At 45.4% G+C, this 14,683-nt stretch overlaps 1 protein-coding gene across 1 annotated transcript in view; it reads right to left on the minus strand.

Moving 5' to 3' along the window:
* The window catches only part of LOC120994366, a 73,644-nt gene extending 59,838 nt beyond the window's left edge, over nucleotides 1–13,806 (minus strand). The window contains exon 1 of the mRNA XM_040422858.1: nucleotides 13,598–13,806. Coding sequence (XP_040278792.1) covers nucleotides 13,598–13,658 — 61 coding nt within the window. The 5' untranslated portion in view covers nucleotides 13,659–13,806. The remainder of the gene's footprint in view (nucleotides 1–13,597) is intronic.
* Nucleotides 13,807–14,683: the final 877 nt, after the last annotated feature.

Below are 14,683 nucleotides of genomic sequence, written 5' to 3' on the forward strand. Positions count from 1 at the left end.
TTTCCCTGGAGGGGAAGCTCCTAGTTCCATTCCAGTTTAGTTCAGTCTAGCTAGTGAAAGTCAGTTCCAGCCTAACCCCCTTTGGGGGAGGTTGAGTGCCAGCTTGTCCCCTGTTGGGGAAGGAAGCAGGCCTAAAACAAAACTACGTAAGTGATCTTGAAGTCAGGAAGAAAGATTTCTTGACATAAAGACAGATAAAGACAAAGATACAGAGTCAGACTACAGAAAGCTAAGTTGCAGCCTACAGCAGAAAAGGAAAAGTTCTATTTAATCCAGCCAGCATAGCAGAGCTGAGTGAGTTCAGATGTAGTAGGGCTGATTGTGTTCGCCTGCCGAAAGTTAAGCCAAAGTCTGCTGAGGACCAAGATAAAGCTTGTCTCTGATGCAAGTTTACTCAAGTAAAGCTGTTAACTACTTCAATACAAGTCTGGACTCAATTTATTCTGCAAATCTCTCAACTGTGAACCATTTTATCACTGCTTCGGACGACCACGCTTGGGGTTCAGGATATCCAGGTAGGAGCACCGTGACAAGTGCAAAAGCCGCACCTAAGGGACACTATAGGCAACCCTTACACCACTCTGGCGTTCCTACACCTGGGTTCCACCATCACCTTCTACATAGGGGGATTCATTCCCTCGTTGCTGAAATGCAACTAGCGACACGACAAAAACTCTAAAAACTCACAAAACACCTGTAGAAGAGACCCCGGCCTTGGTAGTAGCCCGCTGCACAAACTAGGTTCAGTTGCATCTGAACTGCGCTCTTTCTCCAGCACATACCATGACCCCGTGGGAAAAAAACCACAATTCTGCCACAGTTTTATAGGTTTTGTTTTTACGGTGTTCCCTATAAGATAAAACGGACCTGTTCCCTTTATTCTCCGGGTCAGTACGATTACAAAATTAAAACTTTGTAAAAAAAGTTTTTTTTTCTTTTCATCTCCATAGTCTGACCCCCATCACTTTTCTGTAATTTTTATTAATACGATATAGGAGTGTGTATGACTTTTTGATCACTTTTTATGAATTTTTTGGGGAGAGATGAAGTGATAAAAAAAATGAACAATCTGCCGTTTAGATTTTTTTCCCCATTATGCCATTCGCTGCATGGGATAAATATTTTAAAATTTTAATAGTACGGGCATTTTGAGATGCGGTGATGCCTATGAGGTTTATTTTTTTTGTTATTTTCATTTGTATTCTGAAAAAAGGGGAGTGGTTTGAATTTTTCTATTTTTTTCTATTTTAAAAAACCTTTTTTACTTTTTTTTAATGTTTTTTTTTTCCAGGCCCCCAAGGGCCTAACAACGTGCAATCATCAGACAGGCAACATCTACATGGTATGTGAATGCTTCCTCCGGGTTGGGGCTCGTGTAGAAAGCAATGTGCCCCCTGCGTGCCACTGTATGGAATAGAAATGGGGAATGTGGTACAGGGGCCACAGGGCCCTCTCAGAAATCATCTGCTATGGCCCTAGAATCAGTCATATAACAAACAATGGTCACTGCATCAACAGCCACTGAGTGAGTAGACGTCCTGGAACGTGTGGTTTAGGGCTCATGCCCATGAACGTGAAGGTCCTGTACCGGGACACCTCAAATAGCGGTTTGCAATGCACTCCGTGCCGCGGATGCCGACCCATTGACTTGAATGGGTCTGCGATCTGCAAGATACTGCAAAGGAAAGGACATGTCTTATCTTTTGTGGTGCGGAGGTGTGGACCCGAAAGCCCACGGAAGGGCTTCCGAGTGTTGCTGTGGGCTTCCGATGCGTGCCTCCACTCCTCAAAAGATAGGAATTGGTCCGCAATTGCCGATCGCAGACCCATTCAAGCGAGTAGGTCCGCACTGCAATACGGATTTCACGCGGCTCGTGTCTGGTCATTGTGGAGTCGCCGTACGGGGAATGGAGGCATTACGTTCATGGGCATGAGCCCTTATATAGAGAGAAATGCAGGGAAGACACAGACGACGACTAAAAGGCAAATATAAAAGACTAGAATAAAAGCAAGTGATAAGGATGGGGGGATGGGGAAGACTGGGGGGGCTTCTCTTTTCCATAGAAAATACTGAAAAATCAAGTAATAAGTTTGGGGGGGGGGGGGGGTTCTCTCCTCTATGGAACATACTGACGAATCAAGTGATAAAACAATTCTACCTCTCTTCTGGATATTTGGGGGCATTTTGGGGGAAGTACCCAGAACCATAGGGTGAGGACCCCTTAGGACAGTTTGGGATAGTGTCTTCGGGGGTAGTTGAGGCGCGGTGCGGCGTCCACTGCTCTCTCTCGCTTCCTATAGAATTCCTGATGATTGTATTTCTGGGGTTTCTGGTTTCTGCGGTCGGATGTGATATCTCAGAACACGACTGTTGCTTCTTTCAATTCCTGTCTCTCATCATCTGATGCGGAGTCTTTACCGAAGAAATAAGGCGACTTATAAATAGTCTATGCACCGTTTCGTGCACACAGCCCCGATGCAGACTAACAGGTCTCCACGGTTACAGGCCGCAGACAAGCCCGGCGGCACAGCCTAATCCTGCAGTCATGTGTCACCTTTCTTTACAGTCTGTATGTTATCAAGAAGAGAAGGAAGGGCTGCAGGATCAGACTACACAGGGTGGGTTTGTAGTCTGTTACCATGGAGACTTTTAGTCACTACCAGAGCTTTGGGACGTTCTCACAGCTCTGTTTCTCCACCCCTGTGATGATGTCACTACTAGAGCTGGGAGGAGTTCTCACTACTCTGTTTACTTTTGGTTTCCTTCCTCCCAGCTGTTCTTCATGTGTTTGATTTCCCTCTCTTTATATCACCCCTCCTCCTATTGTAGCATGTGGATTATAGTTCTCACTTCAGTTGTAGCTCTTGCTTTAGTTTCTTCACTTGTAGCTATCAGTTCACTGGACCTGTGTTCTGCTGCAGCAAGCACTCCGGATATTGCCAGCCTGTCCTTGGATCCATCTTCTCTGCGGCTACAACACCTCCAGCTAAGTCTGCAGACATTGTTGTATTCCTGTTTGTTTTCTGACTGGATCTGAGGTGGCAACGGTTCACTCCATATACTGAGTAGGGCACTGGTGGCCGTGCCGCTTCCACTATTGTAGGGGTTACAGTGGTCATTAGTCTTAGGCACGTGGGCATGCCTCGTTCCGCCATTTGGATCCAGGCATGTGCTTTAGCAGAATAGGGAAAGCGTTGAGGGTCGGACAGGGGTCACCCTTTATCCTCCCTAGTTCTGGGTCCAGTCAGTTGCTCTGTACTGTGTATTACTATTGTTGCTCACATACAGCCGTGACATTATAATCCACCAAAACCGTCCTTTTTTTACATGGATCCGCTTTCTGACCTGGTTGACCGCATGCAGGGTCTTTCTTTGGAGGTAGCGGATCTCAGTCAATCTATGACTCAGCTTCAAGCATTGGGCTCTGCTCCGGCTCATGGAGTCTGTTGCGAGCCAAAGGTCTCACTTCCGGAGACGTTCTCCGGGGGCAGTGAGAATTTTGTTCGTTTCAGAGAGGCATGCAAACTCCATTTTTGCTTGTGTCCCCACTCCTCTGGTGGGGAGGAGCAGAGGGTGAGGATTGTCATTTCCCTGCTCAGGGGTAATGCTCAGACTTGGGCTTTTTCGCTGCCATCAGGGGATCCCTCCCTTCGATCCGTGGAGGGATTATTTTGTGGCCCTGGGGCAGATTTATGATGACCCGGATAGTGTTGCTCTGGCCGAATCTAACCTACGTGTTTTATGCCAGAACAAACGGTCTGCGGAGCTTTATTGTTCTGAATTTCGGAGATGGGCAGCTGATTCGGGTTGGAATGATGCTGCACTCCGGAGTCAGTTCTGTCATGGTCTCTCGGAGAGATTAAAAGATGCGTTTGCTTTCCATGAGAGACCAACGTCCTTAGAGTCTGCCATGTCATTGGCGGTACGCCTTGACAGGCGTCTAAGAGAAAGAAACGAGACCTCTCTGATCAGCCATTGTCAGTCTAGGGGCAGTGGTGCGGACTCATTCAGTGTGCAGGGGCCTCATCCTGTCTCGGTCCCCTCTGAGGAGGAGCCCATGCAGCTAGCTCGACTTGCCCCTGATAAAAGAGGATTTAGTCCTCAGAGTATGGTGTGTTTTTGTTGTGGGGGCATAGGTCATTTGGCAAATGTTTGTCCGTCTAGGAGATTCTTGAACTGTACTAAGAGCGATTATAAGAGAAAAATCTCAAAAGGTAAATCATCAGGTTCTGCTTCATCTGCTACTTTGGGCAAAGTTGATGTAGGATTTGATGCTTTTCCTCTGACCTGCAGTTCCCGTTTTCTCCTGTCTGCCAGGGTGGCGCTAGAGAGCAAAGTCATTTCTTGTGAGATTTTTGTCGATAGTGGAGCGGCCGTCAATCTTATTGACACTCAATTTGTAGCCATGCATGGTTTTCAGGTTTGCACATTAGATAAAGATATACCTGTTTTTGTTATTGACTCTGCTCCACTCTCACAGAGATCTCTGAAGGGCATTGTTCACAATATCCGGCTAGCTGTAGGTGACACTCATGTGGAGGATATATCTTGTTTTGTCCTTAACGGATTGCCTTCTCCTCTAGTTTTGGGGTTACCCTGGCTCACTAGACATAACCCCACTATTGATTGGCAAGGAAGGCAAATAAATGAGTGGAGTGACTTTTGTAGAGAGAATTGTCTCACAGCGACTTTTGCAGAGGTGTTTACTAAAACTGTGCCATCATTTCTCTCAGATTTCTCGGACGTGTTTTCCGAGAGCGGTGTTCAGGAGCTACCTCCTCACCGGGAGTTTGACTGTCCCATTAACCTCATTCCTGGCGCCAAGCTGCCAAAAGCACGCCTCTACAATCTCTCACAACCGGAAAGAATCGCTATGCGAACTTACATCTCCGAGAGTCTCGAAAAGGGGCATATTCGTCCCTCAAAGTCACCTGTGGCCGCGGGTTTTTTTTTTGTTAAAAAAAAAAGATGGCTCTCTGAGACCTTGCCTAGATTTTAGGGAGCTGAACCGTATCACGATTCGCGATCCCTATCCCCTTCCTCTGATCCCGGACCTCTTCAACCAAATTGTTGGGGCCAAGGTGTTTTCCAAATTGGATTTGAGAGGCGCGTACAACCTGGTCAGGGTCGGAGAGGGGGATGAATGGAAAACGGCCTTTAATACCCCTAACGGGCATTTCGAGAATCTCGTTATGCCTTTCGGCCTGATGAATGCTCCGGCCGTCTTTCAGCATTTTGTTAATAGTATTTTCTATCATTTAATGGGGAAATTTGTATTGGTGTATTTTGATGATATTTTGATTTTTTCCCCTGATGTTCAGACCCATCAGGATCATCTTTTTCAGGTTCTGCAGATTCTGCGGGAAAATAAATTGTACGCCAAGCTGGAGAAATGTCTTTTTATGGTATCGGAGATTCAATTTCTGGGTTTTCTCCTCTCTGCTTCTGGTTTTCGCATGGATCCCGAGAAGGTCCGTGCTGTACTTGAGTGGGAGCTTCCTGAGAATCAGAAGGCATTGATGCGCTTTCTGGGTTTTGCGAACTATTACAGAAAGTTCATTTTGAATTATTCCTCTGTTGTCAAACCCCTCACTGACATGACAAAAAAGGGGGCGGATTTTTCCTCTTGGTCGGAGGAGGCACTTGCAGCCTTTTCTAAGATTAAAGAGAATTTTGCGTCTGCTCCCGTCTTGGTGCATCCCGATGTTTCCTTACCTTTTATTGTTGAGGTGGATGCTTCCGAGGTGGGTGTGGGTGCGGTTTTGTCCCAGGGCCCTTCCCCTGCCAAGTGGCGACCCTGTGCCTTTTTCTCTAAAAAACTCTCCCCGGCAGAGAGAAACTATGTTGTGGGAGATAGGGAGTTGTTGGCCATCAAGTTGGCTTTCGAGGAATGGCGCCATTGGTTGGAGGGGGCCAGGCACCCTATCACCGTTTTTACCGACCATAAGAATCTGGCATACTTAGAGTCGGCCAGGCGTATGAATCCGAGACAGGCCAGATGGTCTCTGTTCTTCTCCAGATTCAATTTTGTTGTTACATTCCGACCTGGGATAAAAAATGTGAAGGCTGATGCTCTCTCTCGCTGTTTTCCGGGAGGAGGAAACTCCGAGGACCCGGGTCCCATTTTGGCGGAGGGGGTAGTTGTTTCTGCTCTATATTCCGATTTGGAGGCCGAGGTCCAGGCTGCCCAGACTGAGACACCTGCCCGTTGTCCTTCTGGGAAGTTGTTCGTGCCTCCTGAGCTACGTCACAAACTCTTTAAGGAGCATCATGATACGGTTCTTGCTGGTCACCCCGGGAGTAGAGCCACGGTAGATCTCATTGCTCAGAGATTTTGGTGGCCGGCTCTTCGTAAGTCGGTGGAGGGTTTTGTGGCTGCTTGTGAGACGTGCGCTCGAGCTAAGGTCCCTCGTTCACGGCCTTCAGGTTCCCTTCTCCCGTTACCCATTCCTTCCCGTCCTTGGACACACCTGTCCATGGACTTTATCACGGATCTTCCTCGTTCCTCGGGGAAGTCGGTGATCCTGGTGGTGGTGGACCGTTTAGCAAGATGGCTCATTTCGTACCTTTCCCTGGTTTACCCAATGCTAAAACGTTGGCGCAAGCTTTTGTCGACCATATTGTTAAATTGCACGGCATTCCCTCTGATATTGTTTCCGATAGAGGCACGCAGTTTGTGTCCAGGTTCTGGAAGGCTTTCTGTTCTCGCCTGGGGGTTCGGCTGTCCTTCTCTTCTGCTTTTCATCCGCAGTCGAATGGTCAGACTGAGCGCCTCAATCAGAATCTGGAGACATATTTGCGCTGTTTTGTGGCAGAGAACCAGGAGGATTGGTGTTCATTTCTCCCTCTTGCTGAGTTTGCTCTGAACAACCGTCGTCAGGAATCTTCTGATAAGTCACCATTCTTTGGTGCATATGGGTTCCATCCGCAGTTTGGGACATTCTCGGGAGGGGCTCTTTCTGGTTTACCTGAGGAGGAGAGATTTTCCTCGTCTTTGTCTACCATTTGGCAAAAGATTCAGAGTAATCTTAAAAAAATGAGTAAGAAGTATAAGCGTGTGGCTGATAGGAGACGTGTGCCTGGTCCGGACCTGAATGTGGGTGATCTGGTGTGGTTGTCTACTAGAAACATTAAGTTGAAGGTTCCCTCCTGGAAATTGGGTCCCAAGTTTATTGGACCTTATAAAATCTTGTCAGTCATCAATCCTGTTGCCTTCCGTCTTGATCTTCCACGGGTTTGGAAGATACATAATGTATTTCACAGATCTCTCTTAAAACCATATGTCCAGCCCACGGTACCCTCCTCTTTGCCTCCTCCTCCGATTTTGGTTGATGGCAATCTGGAGTTTGAGGTTTCCAGAATTGTGGACTCTCGCATTGTCCGCGGTTCTCTTCAGTACCTCGTTCATTGGAAGGGTTATGGTCCTGAGGAGAGGATGTGGGTTCCGGTGTCGGACATTAAAGCCACTCGCCTCATCAGGGCATTTCATAGGGCTCATCCTGAGAAGGTGGGTCCTGGGTGTCCGGAGTCCACCCGTAGAGGGGGGGGGGGGGGGTACTGTCACTACCAGAGCTTTGAGACGTTCTCACAGCTCTGTTTCTCCACCCCTGTGATGATGTCACTACTAGAGCTGGGAGGAGTTCTCACTACTCTGTTTACTTTTGGTTTCTTTCACCACAGCTGTTCTTCATGTGTTTGATTTCCCTCTCTTTATATCACCCCTCCTCCTATGATAGGATGTGGATTATAGTTCTCACTTCAGTTGTAGCTCTTGCTTTAGTTTCTTCACTTGTAGCTATCAGTTCACTGGACCTGTGTTCTGCTGCAGCAAGCACTCCGGATATTGCCAGCCTGTCATTGGATCCATCTTCTCTGCGGCTACAACACCTTCAGCTAAGTCTGCAGACATTGTTGTATTCCTGTTTGTTTTCTGACTGGATCTGAGGTGGCCACGGTTCCCTCCATATACTGAGTAGGGCACTGGTGGCCGTGCCCCTTCCACTATTGTAGGGGTTACAGTGGTCATTAGTCTTAGGCACGTGGGCATGCCTCGTTCCGCCATTTGGATCCGGGCATGTGCTTTAGCAGAATAGGGAAAGCGTTGAGGGTCGGACAGGGGTCACCCTTTATCCTCCCTAGTTCTGGGTCCAGTCAGTTGCTCTGTACTGTGTATTACTATTGTTGCTCACATACAGCCGTGACACTTTTAGTCAAGACTGGAAAGTTGTTTCATTTTTATATTATTATTATTATTATTAATAATAATAATAATAATAACAATACTGATGATGATAATAATATTAGTATTATGATTATTATTATCAGTATTATTATTATTTACTCAGCGACACCCACATGTTTCTCACACGCAAACTGTGATATTAGATCATGTCCACCACAATGCCACGCGGATGTCAAAACAATAATGAGGGGGGGGGTCATCCCCGCTGTCTGTGGGGTGACAGGGCTGTTAAGCTGGGTGACTGCACACACTAATACGGTCACCCTTTAACTGGGGCAGATTTATTAAAAGGATTTTCCAGTTTTACACAAATAAAGCTTAATGAGAAAGTTATGAAACTTAAAACGATATATTCCATTTTCTCACCACTGTCCAGATATCTGTTTGCTGTCAGTGAATGTTTCCCTCTGGATTACCCCTTTAAGGGGTCCTCAGCACCGGGACAAACCTTATGTTAGAAGCACATGATAAGCTGATCACAGACGGGGACCCCCAAAGATCTGTTTCCCCGCAGCGCCTCCACAGGAGGAAGGAAGCAATACACTGTCCAGACCCAAGGTGATTACACAGACACAGTACTCTGGTCAGTGGGAAGGTGGAAGCTCAGCACATACAGAACCAGGGTAATTACAGCCTCAAGGCAAAGAATACCCTATTTTCACTTTACTGTTACCAAATGTAGCGACGTGTGATACAAAAAGTAACGTATTGTTCTGTATCGCATGACAAACACATTCAGCTTTAATACAGCACACTGACGAAGGAACAGGGCGGAAAGTGCAGCAGGACGACGGCAGAACGTGGCAGGGGAGCTGTCCTTACTTGTAATCGTTTTTTGCAGATAAATACGTAGACTGAAGCAAATTTCATAGAATTTGTTTTGTTCCAATTAATCCAAATTGGCAAACAAAATTAAATCTGGTTATGAATCTATTCTACCCGAAATGAAAGTAATTTTAATGGCTCAGAGAGAGAGGAAAGCCCAGTAGGCATGAGGAGTCTTACAGGCCAAGCAATGCTCCTCTGGATTTCTGGGTAAAAGATATGCAAATTAGTTTTCCTTCCAGAAGGAAAAGAAAGCTAAGTCTCTGATGCCACCAGATGTAAGGCATGCATCCTACATAAGTCAATGCTTGACCTTTTAAACTGGCCTTGAGGCATAACTTGGATAATAGCTAATTCAGCATCTGAACTGAAGAGGTTTTTTTATTGAGAGCATGAGATAGTAACTTTCTTCACCCTGTGCAACTAAGAAAGTGAACTAGGATGCGGTCTATTGCAGGCCCTCTCAGTAAAAGAAGGCCCCCCATAAACCAATCTCCGACCCTCTGGGCCAAAATGCTCCTGCAAGGGTCTAGGACCAGTGGCCATCCTCAGCCAAAGCAGAGAAAGTGCCGGTCTTGCTCTAGCTTCCACCTGAGCTGCCACGCTGCCACGCCAAAGGCCAATGTCTAGGTCTGGCTTCTCCCTAGAGGGAGAAATCAAGGGGTTTGAAGGAGGGGTATGGAACCAGATGGCCACAAGCACACCCCGAGACCTCCAGGGGGTTGCCTGTTAGGGTACCACAGCATGGTCTGTCCTAATGAGAAATCTAACATGGAAAGTGAATAAAGCATATTTTTTTTTTTAAATCCTGTTTTAGTGTTTCATATTCTGAGAGCCATATTTTTTATTTTTTTTTTATGCGATTGTCTTAGGTAGGGTCTTAATTTTTGCAGGATGAGATGACGGTTTGATTGATATGATTTTGGGGTGCATATGACTTTTTATCGCTTGGTATTACACTTTGTGTGATGTAAGGTGACCAAAAATTGCCTTTTTTTACACCGTTTTTAAATTTTATTTTTTTACGGTGTTCACCTGAGGGGTTAGTTCATGTGATATTTTTATACAGCAGGTTCTTATGGATGCGGCGATACCTAATATGCATACATTTTTTAGTTATTTAAGTTTTACACAATAATATCATTTTTTTAAACAAAAATAAATCATGTTTCAGTGTCTCCATAGCTTGAGAGCCATAGTTTTTTGTTTTTTTTTAAGCGATTGTCTTAGGTAGGGTATCATTTTTTGCAGGATGAGATGACTGTTTGATTGGCATGATTTTGGGGTGCGGATGACTTTTTAATCACTTGGTATTACACTTTTTGTGATGTAAGGTGAAAAATAGCTTTTTTTACACAGTTTTTATTTTTAAGGGGTTAGGTCGTGTGATATTTATTTAGACCTGGTTGTTACGGATGTGGCGATATCTAATATGTATACTTTTATATTTTTTTCAGTTTAACACAATAAAAGCATTTTTTAAACAAAAAAATCATGTTTTAGTATCTCTATATTCTGAGAGCCATAGTTTTTTATATTTTTTGGGCGATGAGATGGGTAGGGTCTCATTTTTGGGGGATGAGATGACGGTTTGATTGGCACTATTTTGGGGGGCATATAACTTTTCGATCGCTTGCTATTATACTCGTTTTTTTTACTCCGTTTTTATTTTAGTTTCTTTACGGTGTTCACCTGAGGTGTTACATCATGAGGTATGTTTATAAAGCAGGTTGTTACGGATGCGGCAATACCTAATATGTCTACTTTTTTTAATTTTTTTTACATTTAACACAATAAAAGCATTTTTGCAGCAAAAAAAAAATCATGTTTTAGTGTCTCCATAGTCTGAGAGCCATAGTTTTTTTTATTTCTTAGGCGATTGTCTTAGGTAGGGGCTCATTTTTTGTGGGATAAGGTGACGGTTAGATTTGTACTATTTTGGGGGGCATACGCCTTTTTGATCGCTTGGTGTTGCACTTTTAGTGATGCAAAGTTGTTTAGCACAGTTGTTTTCTTTTTTTTATGGTGTTCATCTGAGGGGTTAGGTCATGTGATATTTTTATAGAGCCGGTCCATACAGACGCGGCGATACCTAATATGTCTACTTTTTTCACCTTAAGTCACGACCAGATATGACGTACATGTACGTCATGGGTCCTTATGGGGTTAAACAGGACTTTAGGCACAACTTGGATAATAGCTAAGCCAGCAACTCACCTTCAGGCAGCTGTATTCGGATGATTGCCCCTCATCACCGCAGAGTGTAGAGAACTGGCTTAGCTAGGTGCTCTCTGTACTGATGAGGAGCAGTCTGTCTGCAAATGAGATGCTGACCAGCATGAATGCGGTCACACGTTCTTCCACTGTCACCAGCTGTATCTAATGTTAGAAGCCTTGACAGTTACAGGGAAAGTGCTTCAGCAGAAAGGACATGCCCCCTGGGAAAACACATGGCCCCTGTGGTAGGAAGTGAGATGCAGCAGGAAGGACACACCTCTGAGCTGTGATAGGGTGAGAGTTACAGCAGAAAGGACACTTTCCCAGAGCTGTGATTGGGAGAGAGCTGCGGCAGAAAGGACACACCCACTAAGCTGTAACCAGTTTGTCTATTTATATTATGAGAATGAACTGTGTTTAATGGTAAAATGCATTTGTATAAGAAGATCATCCGCAGGATAATTGGGAGGGGGTTCTTTATAATAAACCTATATTATTGTATGCCTCTCATGTCATCGCAATAAAGCGCAAAAAAATATTCAGTGTCGGGGTCAGGGCGATATTCTGCTTTTCTCCAGGGAACCAGCAGCCGATCGTGTAACCAGTGTGTGAGAACCAGTAAGGACTGGCAGAGCCCCCACCCCTGGTGCCCATTGTCAGGGATGCCACAGTGATGGCGGTGTGCAGTGCTTGCAGTGACTGGCCTGAGGACTCGTGCGATGGCATGGGGCCTGTCAACCGTCGGTGTATCAGCCTTAGGGCTCATGCACACGGCCGTGGCCGTATTGCGGCTCGCATACGGCGGGTCCGCAATACACGGGCAGCGGCCGCGTGCATCCCGCTTCACAGATCGCGGACCGCCCTGCACTGCACTGCACCTTTAATTGGCAGTGCCCCGTATGGTATATGCTAATAATGATATCCTATGATAACAGCGCCATATGCTGCCCAAATAACACTACAATAGAGGTCACTAAGGAGAGATGATATGCAGTGCCGCCACAACTATAATGTATTGTACAAAGCTTACATAGCAGGGCCACACAGTGCACATAGCAGGGCCACACAGTGCACATAGCAGGGCCACACAGTGCACATATACTAGCATACAGTACTCAAATAACACCACCATGCAGTACTGGAAATATACTAACCCTACAGTGTCCAAATAATATCACCCTCCCGTGTCCAAATAATATCACCCTCCAATGTCCAAATAACACATACCATACAGTACTGAAAAAATACTAACATATAGTGCTGAAATAATACCACCCTTTAATGCCCAAATAGCACCACCCTACAGTGCTTAAATAATACCAATATACCACCATAGAGTACGCAAGTAATATCACTATAAGGGACTCATATATTGCCACCATATATTGCTCAAATGAAACCAATATACAGTGCCCATATAATACCACAATATTATAAACATACAGAGCTTAAATAATACCGCCATAAGGGGCTCAGATAACATGACTGTATAGTGCCAAAATAATACCAACACACGGATAATACCGCCATAGAGAGCCTACTGTAAATGTCAGCTCCATATGGACGGTAATCTATTCACGCTGAGGTCCCTATGATTTCTGCAGTGAACACATTGATATCCGTGATTACTGAGGCAGATACTCACCTTTTCTATCTATCTAGGCCTCTTGCACACGACCGAATGTATTTTGCGCTCCTCAAAAAATGGATCCGCAAAGAAAACGGATGACATCCATGTGCGTTCCGTATTTTGCGGAATTGAACAGCGGGCCCCTAAAGAAAAGTACTATCCATGTCCGTAATGTGGACAATAATAGGACATGTTCTATTTTTTTTGCGGAACGGAAATACGGAGATACGGAAACGGAATGCACACGGAGTAACTTCGGGTTTTTTTGTGAACCCATTGAAGTGAATGGTTCCGCATACGGTCCGCAAAAAAAAAACGCAACGGACACGGAAATAAAATACGTTCGCGTGCAAGAGGCCAAATTCTATAAACTTTTGTGACAGCTTCAGAAACTGTGAAAACATCACTTTCCCTAATGGGCGGTATAGTGCAGAAGTAGCAGAGCTGATTATGTCATTCAGCACAAATCCAGGTAATGATTTGTTATGTTCCCTGTGGCTTTCCAACGGACTGTAGGTAAACCTTCAACACCAGCTTTTCATATAGCATGCAACCTCAAAGGGATATGACAAATCCAACTCTGCTATATCGCACCTGCTCCACAGCAAACACACATCACGGGAAATTAAAGACTGGCAACTCAGTGTATAGAGCACAGCCTTCTTGCTGACTGTCTCCTTACCTGTGACTAGCAGAACACATAGGAGCATGCTGGTCCTGAGGGCAGCGGTGGCAGGCATCATGCTGCCTCATAGCGCGCTGGCGCGGAGTGCAGTACAGAGCACTGAGGTTGGCAGATGCCCTAAACAGATCACAGAGGAAGTGGCTTTCTGATAACATGTTCAGTGCGGCTCCAAATTCTCAAGAAATTCATCAGAGGCGGAAGTTCTAGATGTGTCTTTTCCTACAGAGGAAGTAAGAACATCAAGAGGCATCGCAACCATCAAAGGTCAGTGCTGTACTCGGCATGTCACAGCTATAGGGCCCCCGCACATAGGGTAACAGTTATGGATGTCTGCAGATATCACAAGGAGCAATCACTACATTACACACAAAATACACAGCCACCACTAGGGGGAGCTCACTACACACAGATATATATATACAGCCACCACTAGAGGGAGCTCACTACACACAGATATATATATATACAGCCACCACTAGAGGGAGCTCAGGAGATTACTGCATACAGATATATACAGCCACCACTAGAGGGAGCTCAGGAGATTACTACATACAGATATATACAGCCACCACTAGAGGGAGCTCAGGAGATTACTGCATACAGATATATACAGCCACCACTAGAGGGAGCTCAGGAAATTACTACATACAGATATATACAGCCACCACTAGAGGGAGCTCAGGAGATTACTACACACAGATATATACAGCCACCACTAGAGGGAGCTCAGGAGATTACTGCATACAGATATATACAGCTACCACTAGAGGGAGCTCAGGAGATTACAACATACAGATATATACAGCCACTACTAGAGGGAGCTCAGGAGATTACTGCATACAGATATATACAGCCACCACTAGAGGGAGCTCAGGAGATTACTACACACAGGTATATACAGCCACCACTAGAGGGAGCTCAGGAGATTGCTACATACATATATATATATACAGCCACCACTAGAGGGAGCTCAGGAGATTACTGCATACAGTTAAATACAGTCACCACTAGAGGGAGCTCAGGAGATTACTACACACAGATATATACAGCCACCACTAGAGGGAGCTCAGGAGATTACTGCAT

Source organism: Bufo bufo, chromosome 3, assembly GCF_905171765.1.
Source record: "Bufo bufo chromosome 3, aBufBuf1.1, whole genome shotgun sequence".
In the NCBI taxonomy this organism is placed as follows: domain Eukaryota; kingdom Metazoa; phylum Chordata; class Amphibia; order Anura; family Bufonidae; genus Bufo; species Bufo bufo.